The sequence below is a fragment of the Hoplias malabaricus genome, chromosome 7 (genome assembly GCF_029633855.1).
Source record: "Hoplias malabaricus isolate fHopMal1 chromosome 7, fHopMal1.hap1, whole genome shotgun sequence".
Classification (NCBI taxonomy): Eukaryota; Metazoa; Chordata; class Actinopteri; order Characiformes; family Erythrinidae; genus Hoplias; species Hoplias malabaricus.
The window spans coordinates 10126101-10144370 of NC_089806.1; the positions used below are offsets into that span (position 1 = coordinate 10126101).

General features: G+C 38.6%; 1 protein-coding gene across 1 annotated transcript; it reads right to left on the minus strand.

Moving 5' to 3' along the window:
- Positions 1 to 333: 333 nt before the first annotated feature.
- Positions 334 to 17577, minus strand: slc35b2 (solute carrier family 35 member B2). The gene is made up of 6 exons (XM_066677036.1): positions 17121 to 17577; positions 13359 to 13549; positions 12371 to 12531; positions 11215 to 11493; positions 5998 to 6228; positions 334 to 5399 (listed from the first exon to the last, which is right to left on the minus strand). The coding sequence occupies exons 1-6, from the start codon at positions 17138 to 17140 to the stop codon at positions 4974 to 4976; spliced, it is 1308 nt and encodes a 435-aa protein (XP_066533133.1). The 5' UTR covers positions 17141 to 17577; the 3' UTR covers positions 334 to 4973.
- Between the last annotated feature and the right edge of the window lie 693 nt (positions 17578 to 18270).

An 18270-nucleotide genomic window follows, 5' to 3' on the forward strand; every position in this document is an offset into this window, starting at 1 on the left:
ATTCCCTGAGCTCCTGAGGCAAGGCAGGGCAAGGCACGTTTATTTATAGAGCACCTTTCATACAGAAGCAGCCCATTCTTTCGCAAAACGTTTGTAGAAGCAGTTTGTGCATGCCTAGGTGCTTGGTTTTATACACCTGAGGCCATGGAAGTGATTGGAACACCTTAAGTTGGATGGGTGAGTTAATACTTTGGGCAACATAGCGTACTTACTTTGACGTGTTTTAGTATTTGAATGTGATATTAAATAAAACAAAGACCGTTACTGACATTATACAATAAGAGGGAAACAAATTTGTGTAGAAAAATGACAATGACAATGTTGCATCCAGTATTTAAATTAATTTAATTTGCCTAACATAATTAATACATCCTTTTTTAAAGAAAGAAAGAAAAAAAAATACATTAGTCAGATTGCATTTTCTCTTATTCTTTACATTAAACGTGGTGTTCACATTCCTCCAAAGACAGACCCAGAATCATCTTTCAAACATCATGAAACACTTCTAGACACTTTGGGCAAGAACCGGCATCTCTCCTGGAGAGTAGTACGCATCACACAAGACACGCAGTAAGACGCACGCCAAGACACAACCCAAATGAACACAAGTATAGTGACCCGCACAGTGCAGGCAGGAGGAGCTGTAAGCAGGATGCTGTAGTGTGCGACCAGCTTAACATCATGTATGTAGAGATGTCCACTTAAAAACATTTTCCTTCTAATTTACATAGCAACCATGAGTGCTAACCTGGCTGAAAAGAAAAGTGAGCATTTAGAACTCCCAGGGAACCCAGTTAAAAAAAAATACTTAAAATATTAAGACAAAATAATAATAATAATAATAATCCATAGCCAAGCTTCAATGAGGAAAATAATCATTTAAAACACAACACAACTTGAGTGAACAGGCTCTACATATCCATACTCACTCGACTATCCTCAGTGTAGGGCTGGGCAATTTGTAAATGTTCATAGTTATTGTGATAAATTACATGAAATGCTACAACCCACGTTGATGAGCCTGCTGAGGAGAGACCAAGGCTTTAGTAATCACACACACACACACACATTCGGGACCTGACACATCATGGCTTATTGACATAAGCAACATTTTTAAAACTTAAAAATTGAAAAAGCATCAACGTTTAACTAAACTTTTCCAGACCACTATTGCATCTACAGTTTAAATGATTATTTTCTAAACACGAATCACAGCCCTGAACTGTATTTTAGGTTTTGCGTGGGAGGCTTACTGTTGTAATATCACAGCACATGGATGTGTGGTGGCTTCTGATTGGTCTAGCTCCTCCACAGCCAGCTCATCGACACTGTGGTGTTTGGTTCAACTTCCCAACTTAAAACCTGCTGTTGACGTAGACCATACGAGCGATGTACGTGCCCAGAAAAGCAACCTCTCAGCTTTGCATCCTCAGTTACAAATTCAGGTTCCCCGGGGCTTTAAAGGAAAGAAGTAAATATTAAAAATCCCCTTGAAATACGTGTATGAACATAAAGTAAACCCTGGTGAAAGGAAGTGTATTTACAGATGCGTAACAAGAGGAATTAAATGTTTCTATCTCACGAAGCCTTTTCACACTGTTCAGAACCATGTGTATTATTCAAAAGTACGCTGACAAAATGTTTTTATTATTATTATAAACCTCCTTCATCAATACAGGCAGTTCACCCTTCTCATCAGGTGAAAACAGCAGATCACGTGACTACACATACCCACAGAGAGATACGGACAAATTAAAAATGCTGACCACTATCAAACACACACACACACAAAAATAAAAAACCCATAAATGTTTTCCACGCGGCAAAAATCATACACCTTTAACAGAATACACAAACTTTAGTGTTATGCAGAAAATTAACCCTGATTTAACAAAGGATTAATATAATCTTTTATACAGTTTAACGTGGAAGAATAATTTGTTATTTTCTCTAACCGCAGCTAAGTTTCGCCAACCGAAAAGCTGTTTAACATCAGCAGTGTATTTCCACAAAACTTTTACATTTGTTTTGAACTCAGAGGAAACTGTAGCAGCAACAGCAGCTTTACAATCTTAATATCAGAGTTGAAATAATAACCGAGAGTGACAAATAACATTAAAATGAACACGGTGGATCACCATGTCATCTCAGATTTGTTTACTGTAATTGAAAGAATTAACAGAAAAACTGCTGCGTCAAAACCCATGTACAGTAGAATCAAATCGGCAGTTTCGCTAGATGACGTATCACATTAATGAAATGAACAGTCACCATGGCTGCAGCGTTCAAAACAGATTCATACAGCCAGGGTTTCTGATGTCATAAACACAATCCACTTGCATTTTTAAGGCATTAGGGAATTTCGTTTCTTGGAAATAACCTCTACGTCTTTAACTCTGATGATCAGAGGTTTAACCCTAATAAGGTTATTGATGTTTCAAATTTGCACTTCATGCTCAACTACCTGATTAATTCTACCACAGGGGAGTTTTGAATCATTCAGTTTTCTGTTCTTTTTATGTACAGGGAAACAAATAAATAAAACAAAGATATTGTGCGCCTTATAAAAACGCAGTATGACACGGACACAGAAGATAGAGAAAGGTTGGCAAATACTGGAAAATTCCTTTAAGGGTCATTGTGGTTTTTTCCATATATGACAGAAGATACTGAAAAATTTAAAGGATAACAAAACAAAAACAAAAAACTCCATGAAGTTAAATAAATAAACGGTACCTGCTATAAATGGTACTGTGAATCCTCGAGGGTGAAAGGTTACGAACAGGAGAAATCCCCCTGAAACCAAATGAATGAACTAGCACCACTTGGAATGTACCACAAAAATTTCTGTAGGTATCTTGATACACAACGCTGTCCATAATTTTCTTTCCAGCAAACCAGGAACTCAAACGTTATCCGTAGAAAACATCCTTACACTAAGGTCTATTAAAATTCCATGTGCAAACACATACGTAACCGCTGTCAAGATGTACGCTACGCCTTTTCTAAGAATATTCCAACCACGACCCCAAGGCAAACCACAGTTCACTTTATCAGAGAGCAAATAAGGTGGTAAAAATGCACTAAAAACACCCCTCCCAATCACGAAAAAGGGATCTCTATCAAGTTAAAACTTTCACAACGATGTTTAAATGTTTCACAATGATATTATTATCATCTGCAAAATCCTACACCAAGCAAATTCCAGTTTAGAGTTCAGTAGGCACTCGTGGTCTGTGTCTGAAAATCATTTAGCATCGAGTCTACAGGCAAGAATCAACCAATCTAAAAATGTTCAAACAACTCTCTCAAACAATGAGGGGGAAAAAAAATAAAAAATAAAAAAAAGGAACAAAAAGAGAACAGAGCTAAAACTAAAAAAGGTACTGAGACGGGATTTCCAAACAAAATGTCACATATTGTGTACTTGAGGTCATTCTTTTTGTTATATTTATATTCAGGGAAAAACTAAACAGACCTGTCACAATTATTACATAAACATTTGATAATCATTCAAGCTGAAAACACGTAACACATGAACCATAATTACGTTTTTTTAATGGTTGGGTTTCAAAACCATGTATTTTTAATTTCATAAAGTGAATTTGGAGCACCTCGACGAGAGCAGGTACCTTTATTGGGCGGCAGGAAGGAATGATCATTATTTGATGTTTGTGATTAACACCTTAATTGGCGGTGGGGAGTAATATACGTTCACCTGAAAGCCACCAAGCAAGTTAGCAAACCAGCTAATATGGCAACGGCAGGTGTGTACATTATTAGCTGCACATGAACAAAAAATACATTTATATAAATGTAGAAGCCAATTAAAGCCTCATTAAAAAAAACTGAATAAATGTGACAGGCCTACAGATAATGTCAAACAAGTCTCATGAAATGGATTGATCTTAGATTGATCTCAACTAACAGCAACAACAAATAACTGAAGCCAAAAGCTTTGATGTTTGATTAAAGATGCTTATATCACGAATCAAAACCAATACGTTTCAACACTCATCCAATGCACCAAATATAACCTCAGACAAGTTGTGACCAGTAACCGGCTCAGTAAACACATATCGTTGATCATATACACTAACATGCGCACTTAAACTCACCCCTACAGTCATACATAAACGTTCTGTCACCTCTGGGAAAATGACATGGTTTGCTCATTTTCGAAGTGGGTTAACACATCACCTCTCGAGAATAAACTTCTGCACATTCGTTCATTTTCTGTAACAGCTTCATCTAGTTCAGTGTCTGAATCACTGGACTCAAGGCAGGAACACACCCTGGACGGGGCGCCAGTCCATCACAGGGCATCACACATTCACCCAGTCACTCTCACGTTCACATCAGTGGACAATTGTATACAGCCAATCCACTTACCAGCCTGGGTTTCTTGACTATGGGGATACAACCAGAGCATGCAAAAAAAAAAACCCATGGAGACATAGAGAGAACACACCAATCACAGACATATGGAGAAATGAACCCAGGACCCTGGAGCTGTGTGGCAGCGACGAATACCTGCAGCACACCATGCCACCAATCTGTGCACATTTTCATGCACAAATCCAAACTCAGGTTTTCTATTCCTTCTGTTAAGCACATAAATAGATATAGCGTGCGACCATTTTCTGAAAGTCTGATCCCTATATGGACACTTAGAAATACAGCAAAACATGTAATTTGATCATGTAAGGATTATCAAAACGTTTGCATATGACTGGACAGCTCTCACTGCTTCATTGAGTCATTTCTAAATCCCTTTTTCTTTACAAAAAAAAAAAATCCCTTTCTGTACCTTTTATATATAAGATATATTTCATATATAATATATACAAAGAGTAAAAACAAAGATGTATAAGACAGACAGAAACACGCAAACTCTAAATTAAAATAAAAATCCCCAAACAAGCTGAACCACTAAAAACGTGGTACAGATTTGTTTTACCACTGTCCTTCATCTAGACTTTCTGGACAGGCGTCTGTGTGGTGCGCTTGCTGCCCTTCTTCATGCGGCTGCGGGCGTAAACGCGAAGGAAAAGCGCGAGGAACACCACCGCAATGCCAAGGCCACCCACAAAGCTTACGGCGTGGCCATAAAGGAAGCAGGACAGCAGAATGGCAATGGCCTGCCGCAGGGTCATGATGATGGTGAAGGCAGCAGCTCCAAACTGGGCAATGGTGTAGAAGATGAAGAGCTGGCCACAGGCGGAGCAAACGGACAGCAGCACGGCATGAAAAGTGAACTCTGAGTGACGAGACATGAACGCCAGAGAGTCAAAGAACGCACCCTGCTCCAGCAGAGAACCCACAGTGAAGAGGCAGGAGAAAAGATTGACCCCAAACATCATCTGCACCGATGACATCTTATACTTGAACAAGTTGTCCTGCCAAAAATGAACAAAAATCACCGGTTAGCATCACGCCAACTACAAGCATAAATTAGCACACATACCCTGGTCCAGTAATCTTTAATAGACTTCATTACGTTGCTTCTGACACTGTAGGACCATATTATTTTAAATAAAGACACAACTACAGAAAATTACAGTACCATAAAAGTACTGTAAAGGCATTTACTACTGTTTATACTATGCAACCTAGTTATATTTATTTTCTTTCCTATATTCTTCCCAGTCAATCATAGCTCACCCCAACTGCTAGAACCCCTATCACACAATGCATGTTGGGAAAATGAAGGCTGTTTTGTGCTTTGTCCAAGTGACAGACACTGGTGTAATGTCTCTGGAGCTCAAAATGGAGGTGAAACTGCACACCTAGAGATGAACTAAGGCTGTGGCATGACTGGGTATTAAACTTTCAATCTCTGGGACAGGGCAAATGTTTAAGTTGTGCCAACTTCCCGTCCAAGTATCATACAATTACAGAAAACACATAAGCAAGTATGTTAAACATTACTTCACAATTTGAGACAAGAATGTGATGATTGCACATTATTAAATGGTAGAGCTACAAGTTCTCTACCTGCCAGTTGGACGTAAAGCTGTCGAACATTATGTATCCAGCGAGGATGATGACACCGGAGAAGGTGGTGACAGTGGAGGGATGTTTGTTGGTGGAACTGGAGAGCAGGAACATGCTGACACCCACTGAGATCAGCACAGCTGTGAAATACTCCCAGTATTCATAGCTCTTGTGTGAAACAAGTTTCCCCATCAGCATCACTGGAATGACTTTAGAGGCTTTGGCCAATACCTGTTGGAACCAGAAAAACAATATCAACTGCAAACTCAAAATTAACATCATGAGGTTAAAAAAAAAACCTTTCCGAATAGCGTCCATTTGGAAATTCTTTAATACTAATGTATAATACACAAAGTATGAACTCAAGAATTTATACCATGTTTTTAAAGACTTTTTACTCAATCATTATTTGTTTCCATTCCTTATGGCTTTAGCTGAACTTACAGCACTCACAGTGCCACCAACACTGGGAAGTTCACGACAATCATGTGCTTCCTCCAAAACAATTAATGGCAACGTCATTACACTACACTAATTTGATGCCACTGCACATGCCTGTGGAGAATGCCAACTGCCCAGATCTATCACACCAGCTCACAGACATCTGTGCTGGCCATTACTGTGCCATGTGATAATGGGAGGAAGTGAGCCATTATACACAACCAGAAACAGCAAGAAGTAGAAAGTATTTTCTAGTGCCGACAGTCACATGTAGCCAGAGAATCCTTTTAAAAGCTGCATTCAAATAAAAAGATAAGAGATTCACACAGAATGTTTAAAAGGCTTAAAAAGGTTTGTCTCTAAATAGCAGCAACACAGAACTCAAAATAACTTCTATATTTTTCTGCCATTTGCAGAACTTCTCATATCACAATCTTTACAAAATAAAGAAAAATAAAAACCCATCCCACAAATATAGCACAGACAACATAACAGCCAAAGAATTATGTTTCAAGTTAAAATAACTCAAGAATAGCATTTGATGTGCTTAGAAATAAGTAACTGTTTTCACCTTTAATTACTAAAATTGGTAAGGATTTAAGGTTTAGAATCCGTGTGGGTGTGTTTTGTTTTTTACAGCAGTTCTATATTTACAGGAACCAGAAAATTCCAGAAGGTTACAGAATAATAAACTTTTAAAGTGCCTCTGGGCGACACGGTGGCGCAGCAGGTTAGTGTCGCAGTCACACAGCTCCAGAGACCTGGAGATTGTGGGTTCGATTCCCGCTCTGGGTGACTGTCTGTGAGGAGTTGGTGTGTTCTCCCAGTGTCCGCGTGGGTCCAAAAACACATGTTGGTAGGTGGATTGGCGACTCAAAAGTGTCCGTAGGTGTGAGTGAATGTGTGAGTGTGTGTGTTGCCCTGTGAAGGACTGGCGCCCCCTCCAGGGTGTATTCCCTGATGAATGATTCCAGGTAGGCTCTGGACCCACTGTGACCCTGAACTAGATAAGGGTTATAGATAATGAAAAAATGAATGAATAAAGTGGCTCTTAAGGTTTCCGAACACTGTGAGAATTGTTACAGATTTCTACAAAGAATATCAAAGAATATTGGGAAACAGGTTTTTGAAGCTTTTTATCAGAGTTTAAGGACTGGCGATCTGGGGCTGTGTGAGGATTATCAGTGTGTGGGAACTACGGGCAGCAGACTGCAGGCAGAAGGCTTAAGAGGGCACCTGACCGTGAAGACAGAACAGGAACCAAGGAACGTGTGAACAGAAACACTGCCATGAGTACAAAAGATAAAAACAAACAGTGGTAACAAACTGGTTACAAAACAAATCCCAAAAGCCATGCTATGTATATCCCTGTAGTCTCAACTTCTACCCCTGCTACCACAGCCCATCTAGCTAATGCTAATGCTAAATCTAACACTGTGGCTCAAAGAGCACAGCACAAACCAGATCAAAATATCACACTCACTTCAGTTGCTAAATAGTTTTGAACAATTGCAAGGCCTCGGTGAGAATAACACATAACCAACACCTCCTCCCCACACTGAGGACGCAATGTGCATCAGTTGTTGGAGACAACAAAAACCCAAAGAACAAGCCAAACACTCCATAGCCAGTCAATCACCTGAACCTGCCAATACAAAGCTGCCCACAATCAGAAGAATCAGCTCAGCGTCCCATCTACTGCCTAATATCCCCACAATCCTCTACCACATGCAGCACCACAAAGAAATAGTCAAGCTAATCAAACAACAAATAGATGGCTTTTCTAACTTCCCCATCGTCATCAGTAGCTCCACCCAATTTCATCCAACGAAAGGGAAGAGGTCCCTCCATTTTTAAGTAAATTGGAGAATTGAGGTTTTCTGGGTCCAGCTACTAGAACGATAATATCAGCAGTGCATGTTTTCAAAACAAGCTCGGACCCTGGGCGCCTGTAATCTCGTCCATTCCAGTACTTATCAGAAACTGAAAGTACAGTGAGTACAAGTCAGATACTGTAAATGTAGTCAATCTGTAGTATGTTAAAATATGAGACCGCACAATGAACAAGCTACTAATTTATCTCTTCTAAACATTAGATCACTTTACAAAAAATGTCATTTAATCAATGCTTTTATTTTAGTACATGGGCTTGATTTTATGCTTTTAACAGAAACATGGTTGAATTAATGTAGAGCATCAATGATATTAAGTGAAACAGCTCCACCAAACTTTCTCTGTGCAGCTCTGAAAGGGGCACCACAAATATTCCTATTAATTGTTTATGGGCAGGGCGGCACGGTGGCGCAGCAGGTAGTGTCGCAGTCACACTGCTCCAGGGACTGTCTGTGAGGAGTGTGGTGTGTTCTCCCCGTGTCCGCGTGGGTTTCCTCCCACAGTCCAAAAACACACGTTGGTAGGTGGATTGGCGACTCAAAAGTGTCCGTAGGTGTGAGTGAATGTGTGTGTGTGTGTTGCCCTGTGAAGGACTGGCGCCCCCTCCAGGGTGTATTCCTGCCTTGCGCCCAATGATTCCAGGTAGGCTCTGGACCCACCGCGACCCTGAATTGGATAAGGGTTACAGATAATGAATGAATGTTTATGGGCCTTAGAAGTACAATGCTAGTTTTATTGATGAAATTAGAAAGGTTGTTGTTTATTTCTACAGATTTTGACCATTCCGTTATTGCTGGTGATTTTAACACATTGACAAACCTCAGGACAATGCTGCCAAGGATCTATGGGTCATACTGGACTCTTTTATCACATATTACAAGAAGTAAACTCATGGTCACACTCCGGATGTAAAGGGTTGCTACATATCAGTCTCTGTGAAGGATGTCACTTCATCAGATCATTAATGTGTGTTCTTTTTTATGAGGGCATCACTAGATTTCAAGGGCAGATGTGTGTGTTTCCAGAGATAGTTTACAACTGACAGCACACTTCCGTTTCATGAGCACTACACCACACCATCTATCTAACTCTGCTGATGCTCTGCTGGATAATATTAACTCAACCATTATGGATGAGACTGCAACAGTCTATGTCTATGACAGGCCAATGCCAAATGGTGAAATGCTCCTCCTGTTCAAACCCAAAAGCAAAAATGTCGCAAGATACACACAGAAATCTTCAAAAGATCAGCTGCGTAATACCAATACGATAATATGCAACATCTGACAACCCTATTTCTCCAACATCATCATAAATAACTTTAACACAAGCAAAATAACCTTTATTACTGAAAACCATAACATCAGACAAGGAGTTAGAATGTCTATACACACCAATGTAATCTCTCTTATATCCTATATCCTCTCATTCACCACGTAAAGACATCTTGGATAAAATGTAGGAGTGTCTAACAGAGTAGACAGTGAGTGGATACAGGATTTATAAACTCCAGCAGCACTGCTGTGTCTGATCCACTCGCACCAGTAATGTCACTGCAGCGCTGAGAACGATCCACCACTCAAATCATACCTGTGCTGTGGTGGTCCTCAACTTTGAAAATATTGAAAGGGGCAAATACATTATGCAGAGCAACAGACTGACTAGAGTCTGTAATTATACAATGATTATATGCTTCTGTATAGTCGGTAGCGCCAAGAGAATGAAAAGTGAGTGTCAAAACAAGGTGGTGGTGGACGTAATATTACTGAATGCAGCTCAAATGTTATTCACATCTTACTATTAAAAGTACCATATATTTTAAATACTATTAAGCAAAATGACAGCAGTAACTCCAGATATATAAGGAACAAAACTGTTCAACGCTGTGGGTGCTAAAACACAGACTGTCAGCTTTTATTTTAAAACAGCTCCACAAATAACCCACCAGACAAACCATGTACTACAGATTTAGCCCACTTTAGAAAATTCCACGTATCTGGATAGCTTTAAAAAAGCCCCATAAGGAAGTAATATTTAACATACGGTTGCACATCCTTTCTATGATTTGTGAACTTGAAGTGTATCACCTGACCCTGGGTATTTTCCCTGGTAATTTCTGCCACCCCACATGGCAGTGCTTTTATCATTACTTCCTCCTCTTGTCTGAGACTTCAGCTCTCTGTCTGTAATACTATACTGGATTTAAACAGAGTCACACGGCTGCAGAAAGGCATACAAACTTCTAGTTCTTCAGTAATGGTACACTGTGCTCAGAATCAAAGCTGATAAATTGCTTGTGCAGAGCGAGGGTTTTTCTAACTAAACATGATATTAAACTTGAACATATTAATGTCAAAATATGATTCAGAATCTAGCAGTTCGGTGGTCCCTCGTTTATCGCGGGTGTTACGTTAGCGAAAGTAGGGACGCTATATTTATACACTTTAACGCTACATAACCCTTTCCCATTCCCTTAATAACCATTAGTTTCTGAGGGTATATATGCACTATTTACTGTAATTCATAATATTTTATGATTTACAACATTCCTTTATTGTTAGAATTAATATTTTTAATATATTTGTATACATTTTGGGATTTTTACATGTAAAATTTCATCAAATATATATATATATATATATATATATATATATATATATATATATATATATATATATATTATATATATATATATATATATATATATTTTTTTTTTAATTATTATTATTTATTCCCCCCCCCCGCAGATCGAGTTCCGAAGAAAACCCGCGATTTATTTTTCCCATTAATATTTTCTAAAAACCCACGATGCACTGAAGCCGCGAAAGGTGAAGTGGCGAGGGACGACTGTATTGTGGGCTGTCTTGATACTGAAAGTGTTACCTGTGTTGGGAAGCTGATGTATTTCAGAGCCTCATACTGACACCAGCTGCTGAGGATGTTGGAGAGCGAGGCGAAGGAGTATTTGTACATGGGGGCTGCATGTCTGGGCTGTTTGAACAGAACACAGCAGAGTCCAGACACCGTCAACGCCAGGATACGGTTCATGAACACCAGAAACTGAGAGTCTCTGAAGCGTTCTCCTCCGCCCTCTGTCTCAGAGCCGCCGTAAGAACGGGTCATCACTCGCTCCTGCAGGACACCCCATGTCAGGTACGAGGCCTACAGAACAAGAGGAAGTACCACAGAGTCAAGAGTCAAGTCCATATTCAAGTAAAAGTACTGTCACTTGGTTTGAAGCAATTTTGTGGGTAAATATAGGGGTGTCCAAGCAAAATATACCCGAGAACAAGAATATAAAACACATGAGCAGTTATCAACATATAAACTGTGTACCACTATTTTACTCCCTGAACATTTTGGTCTGAAATAAAATGCACCAAAAACACAGGTGACGAGTCTCAAACCTGCACAACTGGTTCACAGAAATGTTTTCTAGAGGGGGGTCAATTAGTGTAGCACTGGGTTTCTTTTAGGACAGCGAGCAAGAGAGAGAGAGCGGCATAAAGCAGCTCCGAGTGAGGGAGAGAGAGTTTGAGCAAGTGTTTGTAATCCTTTATCATCGTGTTTCAGTAATAAATTCAGATGCTGAATGACTAAATATTTTCATGTGTTTTACACAAGAAGTGCTCCTGCACTGTGGGGTGTGTGTGTGTGTGTGTGTGTGAAAATCCTGACACCACTGTGTGTGCGTGCGCGTGTACTGTGCGTGGCTGATATTTTATTTTTAAATTAATTTTTGCCACGGAAAAATGGAATCACAGACAGTTCTCTGCAGAAACTGAAAAACACCCACACGGCAGACGCAGTTGTGTATTTACAGGCGTCAGTGCGTATATTATCGGTTGTAATATCAGCTAAAAATCCAATATCGAATTAATAACTAAAAAAAAACGATAATATAAAATCGGCCGTCGATATATTGTGCATCACTAATAAAAGTCCTTATTTTAATCATAAAATGCATGCAGTCTTTAAAAAGGTTTGACATATGGGGGAAGCAAACAATGCATCTTGGTGCATCATATACAACAGTCACCTGAAGTCCAGCGGCACAGAAGATGAGTTTGAAGGCCTGTCTGGCTGAGGAAGAGGATTCTGACTCATTTCTAGATGCTCCAGGTGCATCATCCAACAGCGTGGTTTTAGAGTCACTCCCAAATACACAAGCCTTTATAACAGGGAAGCAAAGACCTCGCCCTGCAAACACACAAGAAAAAATTTGTCTTTACAGTGAGTTTTCTTGAACTAGTTTTATAAAAAGAACATTAGTACACATTAATAGACACATATATTAAAAATACTATTTTACATGTTTAGAACACTTCATACATACAGTGTATCTCAATGTGTATGTAAAATAGTTTTTATATCATTGTTTATTGAGTTAATTATACACTTATACACTGTAAGTAAATATAAATAATGGTCATAAATATAGAATAAGCAAAAGCAATTATAGCAGAGATATAAACACTGAGGCTTTTTGGAAGTGGAGGTGGGCGTCCCTGACATAGCGCTAATCTGACCACAAAATTTTGGTGTGGACATCATGGCAGGAATATATTTGTATATATACTTAATGGTGCAGCAGTTACATTCTGGTTCCACTATGAATTTATGGCTACTTTAACAACATGGTTCAGTTTGAGGCAAGGTTTTGTTTTGATCGATGTGATGCTAATTAGTGATTCCTGTTTTCATTAAAATGTTAAACACATCAGCTTTGTAGGTCCAAAATGCTGCTTCATACTTCCACAAAGATCAGTGTAAATGTCACATGTAAAGGCCATAGCTGAATGCTAGATATCTTGTACATTCTTATCTGGATGCTGTGTCACAACACACAGATGTTTATAGTGTTGTTTGCAGAAGTATAAACCAGCCTTAAAAATTCAGACTTCAGACACCAAACGTGTACGTTTTGATCCAGAACATTTGCAGTTAAACCAAGTTATTAAAAAAGGAGAGAAGTAAAGAATATCAGAGGAATACTCCATTACATCATGACAGACAATGTACAACACCTGTCTCCAAGTAGTTAGTCCGTTTGAAGTATCCAATGAGGAAGTATCCTGGGATGACTATGGTAGCGTAGCCAAGAATGTTGAGGAAAAAGCGAAAAATCCACAGCTCCTGCCAGCCTTCCAGGAGGGGAGTGTCTCCGGCATCAGCTAACACACACACACTCAGACACAGCAGCACAGCTGGACACACACTGGACACACACAAACACACACATATGGTATATATTAAGACTCAATGACATGTTTACGCTGACAGACTTTAAGGTGTTACTGGACACTGCAAGTTATTCTGTCACACAAAGGATATATTCAACCGTACAAAAGCCTCTTTCATCACTTTATACATTCACTCTAAAACCTAACTCCAGTAGGTGTTTAATCACATTCCGGAAACTCATGCTGTTGGCAAATTAGAACAAGTCAAACAGGAACTGCTTTCACATACACAGAACTAGATCTCCCAGCTTTCGGAAATATTAAAAGCATACTACAGGTATGCCAGCAATGTACTTAAGAGTAGAACCATGAGTACTTTTAAAAAAAAAACAAGAAAAAAAAAAAGCTCCAGGACTTTTCCATAGCTGTCTATTGACACCAATACATGTGCATTCACATAGGTTTATACCTTGCACTGTTGTGGTTTAGGTGCGATAAGAAAAATGTTAAAAACCTGTGAATAACTTTGATGAATCACAGTTACCGTTTGTTTGCATGCCCCTGATCCTGTTTAGTTGATTTCATTTTCATCTGTTACAAAAATTGACCTCCAGAGAGGGGCCCGAACCCTTCACGCCTGCTGCACAGCAATAAGTGGACACTGTTTATTTTTTAAACTCCAGTTACATTTTGCATTTTATGGATATAGTCTAGGATTACTTGGAAAATATATTTACATTAAAATTAATTACAGGTTCAGAGACATGTTTGGAGATTCAAAGTTTTCCTCCAACAATGAAAAAGAGTAAATAACATGCAGAAATAAATGTAAAACTATGCCAAAGAGCAAATGTGTTCACATCTTTGAGTTTAGGAGAAGACTGGGTATTGGTTGAAAAAGGAAGGGAGAACTCATTGGGCTAAAGTCCCAAGGATACATTCACCTACCTCTGCAACACAATTAAAATATTTGACTGCTCTAGAAACATCATCCAACAAGTGCCTATAAAAAAAATAGTGTAAAAAATCGTGGAGTTGTCGAGTGTAACAGTCATTAAGAATGATGCAGCAGTATAAAAATAAAAAAACTCATTCTCTAAAGTCATAACAGCAAGCCCTCTGTGTGTGTGTGTGTGTGTGTGTGTGTGTGTGTATGTATGTATGTATTAAACATTCTTGGAGTGGGCCTTCTCCAAAGCTGGTTTCAACAGAGACTCTTTGTGAATGAGACTCAGGCCACGACAGCACCAACAGTCATCCTAAAAACCAAGGCAAGAAACTCTCTAACGTTTTTAAACTTTTTGGAAGCTGCTGTCTAATAATGGACATGTTTTGGTTTGATTAAAGACCACCACTAATGGCGTCACAACTAATAACAGAATGTTATTTTGGCAAAAAAAGAATACCGCCTTTATTTGCTTTAACATCTCTTCACATAGTAGAAACACAGTCATACTCACACACAAACTACAGCAAGTAAATAAAGACATTTTAACACCCATCCATTACATGGTTAATTTCTTCACATTCAAAAAATAACCTTTACAACAAGGTTTATTAGTTGTTATAGAGAGTTGTATGTCTATACACATGGAGCTTGAGGTAAAAGACTAATGTCTACACTAACGCTCCAAGATATTTGTTTCGTTTGCAATTGCAATCTTCAGTCAACAGACACAAGTTCTTTAAAAAGCAAATATCCGGATCAGCATTGTGTCAAACATATTTTAATCTTGACTTACGACATTTTATAAACATACTAATATATATATATTTGCCCATGTTTCTATTTGTAAATGTATACCATTAGATAAGCACAGCACCAGTTCTTCAAACTGTGTGAAAATTTCCTGGTAAATGAGCAAACAGAGATGGTCCAAAATTACATGGAAAAAAAATAATGATCAGATTTTGACTAAAATACGGCCCTAGGCACCATCTTGGAGATAACTTGTACTTGGACAGCCACCGTATCTCAGACACTCAGAGTCCAACGTCAGATGTGACCTTGTTACAGGATCACTTCTATTCAGCATAAAAAGATTAAAGTTACTCAACCGGACGTGTTATCTGCTGCAGATTTGTAAGATATAACTAAAAATGAAACTGGGATCCTGTAACATGAACCACAAGATCTATGAATATTACTTTAAATTAGATTTCTTCATTTTAAATCTTCCCCTATTTTCTCCACATTTCAATAATTGCCAGTTCCACAGTGAGATAAGGGTCTCCCACCAGGTTCCAATCTGAGACAAACTACGAATCATGAAGCTCCACCACGTCTTTTCTAAATACTGCTGATACAACTCAAATCTGTGAGAATATTAATCGCCCCATTATGTTGTGCTACAAGGCTACCATGATCAATAGCACTGTGCTGGGTGATGGGGAAGAGGGAGGACCGTCCAAACCAAAACAGAGAGGAAAGACAACTGTGCTCTGTTGAAATATCTGGCCTCGGATAGCTGTGGCGTCACTAGGGATCAAACTCCTTATCATTCCTTCATGATGAGGCAAACACTTGGAAGAACAAAATGTATGCACAGGTATTCCAGCCATTTTTAAAAACACACCTCACCAACACTAAATCCTAGCTTAAACACAAAGATAATGCATAAATGTCATGTCCAAACAGTGGAAGGTATTAACTGACTAATTAAATCCATGAGTCAGTGACCACAATATTTCTATATTCACCAGGACTTGAGTTAATAAAACACGCATTCGCAAGCGGGGAACTCCATGACAAGTCATTTTAAACACAGAGTTAAAGAAAAGATAGCTTTTATAAAATATTCAAAATAGTGTATGAAGCCACAGACTTCTGGGACAATTCGTCATTCTGTTCAATAGTAGTGTCTTTGTGGACAACATTTGTGTTCAGTTCCAGGACTGAGTGTATGTTGTATTACCAAAAAACAAATGGATTCAAAACTACTACTACTACTACTAATAATAATAATAATAATTTATTATTAAAATGCTATGGAATAGGAAATGTCTCCTATTTTCTGCAGATAGTTTTCCTTCATTAACTTACTGTTCTGAAACAGTTTTCCTGTGTATATAATAGGCTTTAACCTTATTTTAAATACAAATTTGTACATTTAAATACATTTTTGTGGGACACACATCGCAACCCAACTGTGGAATCAGAAATAGCAAGTTAGTCCGATTGAATTAAGTCTTGTTTGTTTTCTGCATAAATAGCCAACAATGAGTGTTTAAAAAGAAGATAACTAAATACGTAAACTGTTACAGGGTGTGGATAAAAGTGGTACATTTTACGTCAAAGTTGATTTTTAGCTAGATACTTAGCTCTGAACACTAAGGTTTTGTCCAATCCGCTCACCTGTGTACTTCGTAGGACGCCTAGCTAGATCGTTTAATAAAGCGCTAGAACCTTGCACCCTACGCAGTTACCCTAGTGAGAACACAGTGGATTGGACAGCGGCCCAGCCAGCTAAGCTAAGAAGCAGAAAAAAGGAACAAAACCTCTTTCAACATTCACAGCCCAACTACCGAGCTGAGGCAACTTTTTGCGCAGTATAAAACTTTTTAAATAAACAAAAGAGAAAACGTCAAGCACGACAAAGTCCTTACCTCCATAAAAAAGATGTCATTTTTCCACAAGAAAGTTTAGTTTTTGCTGGCTAGTGAGACAGCTAGCCTTAGTTACAGCGCTACACAGCCACGGCGACGAACACAATTAATGCCGTCGGCTTTTAAAAGTCTAAATTCTGTTGAAGTTTTTCTGGTCACAGACAACGGTTGACTTTGCCAGCTCATCAGACAATTAACATAAACACGCAGTACAGCTGTGTGTTTCACACAGAGAGCCGACAAAGATGACCATCCTCCTGCACTAGCAGCTCTACTCCAGCATTAAACAGCCAACAGGGCTCCTCCGCATCTACACGGCCGAGAGAGACAGTCACATTAAATAAGGTTGTATTTTCATTCATAACCAGTCATACGTTCTGCAAAACGCTACAAAAGACGGGGAAACGACAACAATAGCTCCGCTTATTTGAAATTCGTTCGATTCCTAAACATTTCCACGATATATAAAGCTGCGTGACTTTTATTTTGAAGTTCGTTTAGTTCAAGCGCACGAAAATGAAGGAGAGTGAGATTTAAGTGTTTAAACGTGCAATTTTATCATATGTTTAATTCTAATAAAGTTTTATGATCCTGTTTATAACGCAATTACCCTGTCTGGTGAAATAAATTAATAATATACCGTTATTAACTATGGTTTATTATTAAGTATTAAAATGGCAAGTTTTATTTATGTTACACCGTTAATATAATTCTGGTATTTATTCTAAATTTTGTATCGGATTTATGTCACCCAAACTCAAACAAACCCCTGTTTAACACTTTAGCAAACTCCCTAAATATTACGGTAACGGCCATAGCAACAAACTGGAATGCTTTATCAGACAAATGAAATACCATAGCAACGGCCCTCACAACCACCTGGGATACTATAGCAACTATCATAATGTGCAATTGCTTGTACACTTATTTGTAGAACATACAACGAAATACATCTTCCGCATTTAACCCATCTGTGGCTGTGAACACACACACACACACACACACACACACACACAGTAGTGCACTAGGGGCTGTGAATGCACCCAGAGCGGCTGATTATAAATATAATCAGCCGCTAATATATAAATAAATGTATAAATAAATATATGCATATTTATTTATACATTAGGCTAGTTTTAGCTACATTGTA

Coding starts and splice junctions, on each gene's coding strand:
- slc35b2 (XM_066677036.1), bottom strand. CDS start 17,140: ATGACATCTTTTTTATGGAG. Junction 13,550..17,120: donor ATGACATCTTTTTTATGGAG/GTAAGGACTTTG, acceptor GTGTGTGTCCAG/TGTGTGTCCAGCTGTGCTGC. Junction 12,532..13,358: donor GACTAACTACTTGGAGACAG/GTGTTGTACATT, acceptor GTGTGTTTGCAG/GGCGAGGTCTTTGCTTCCCT.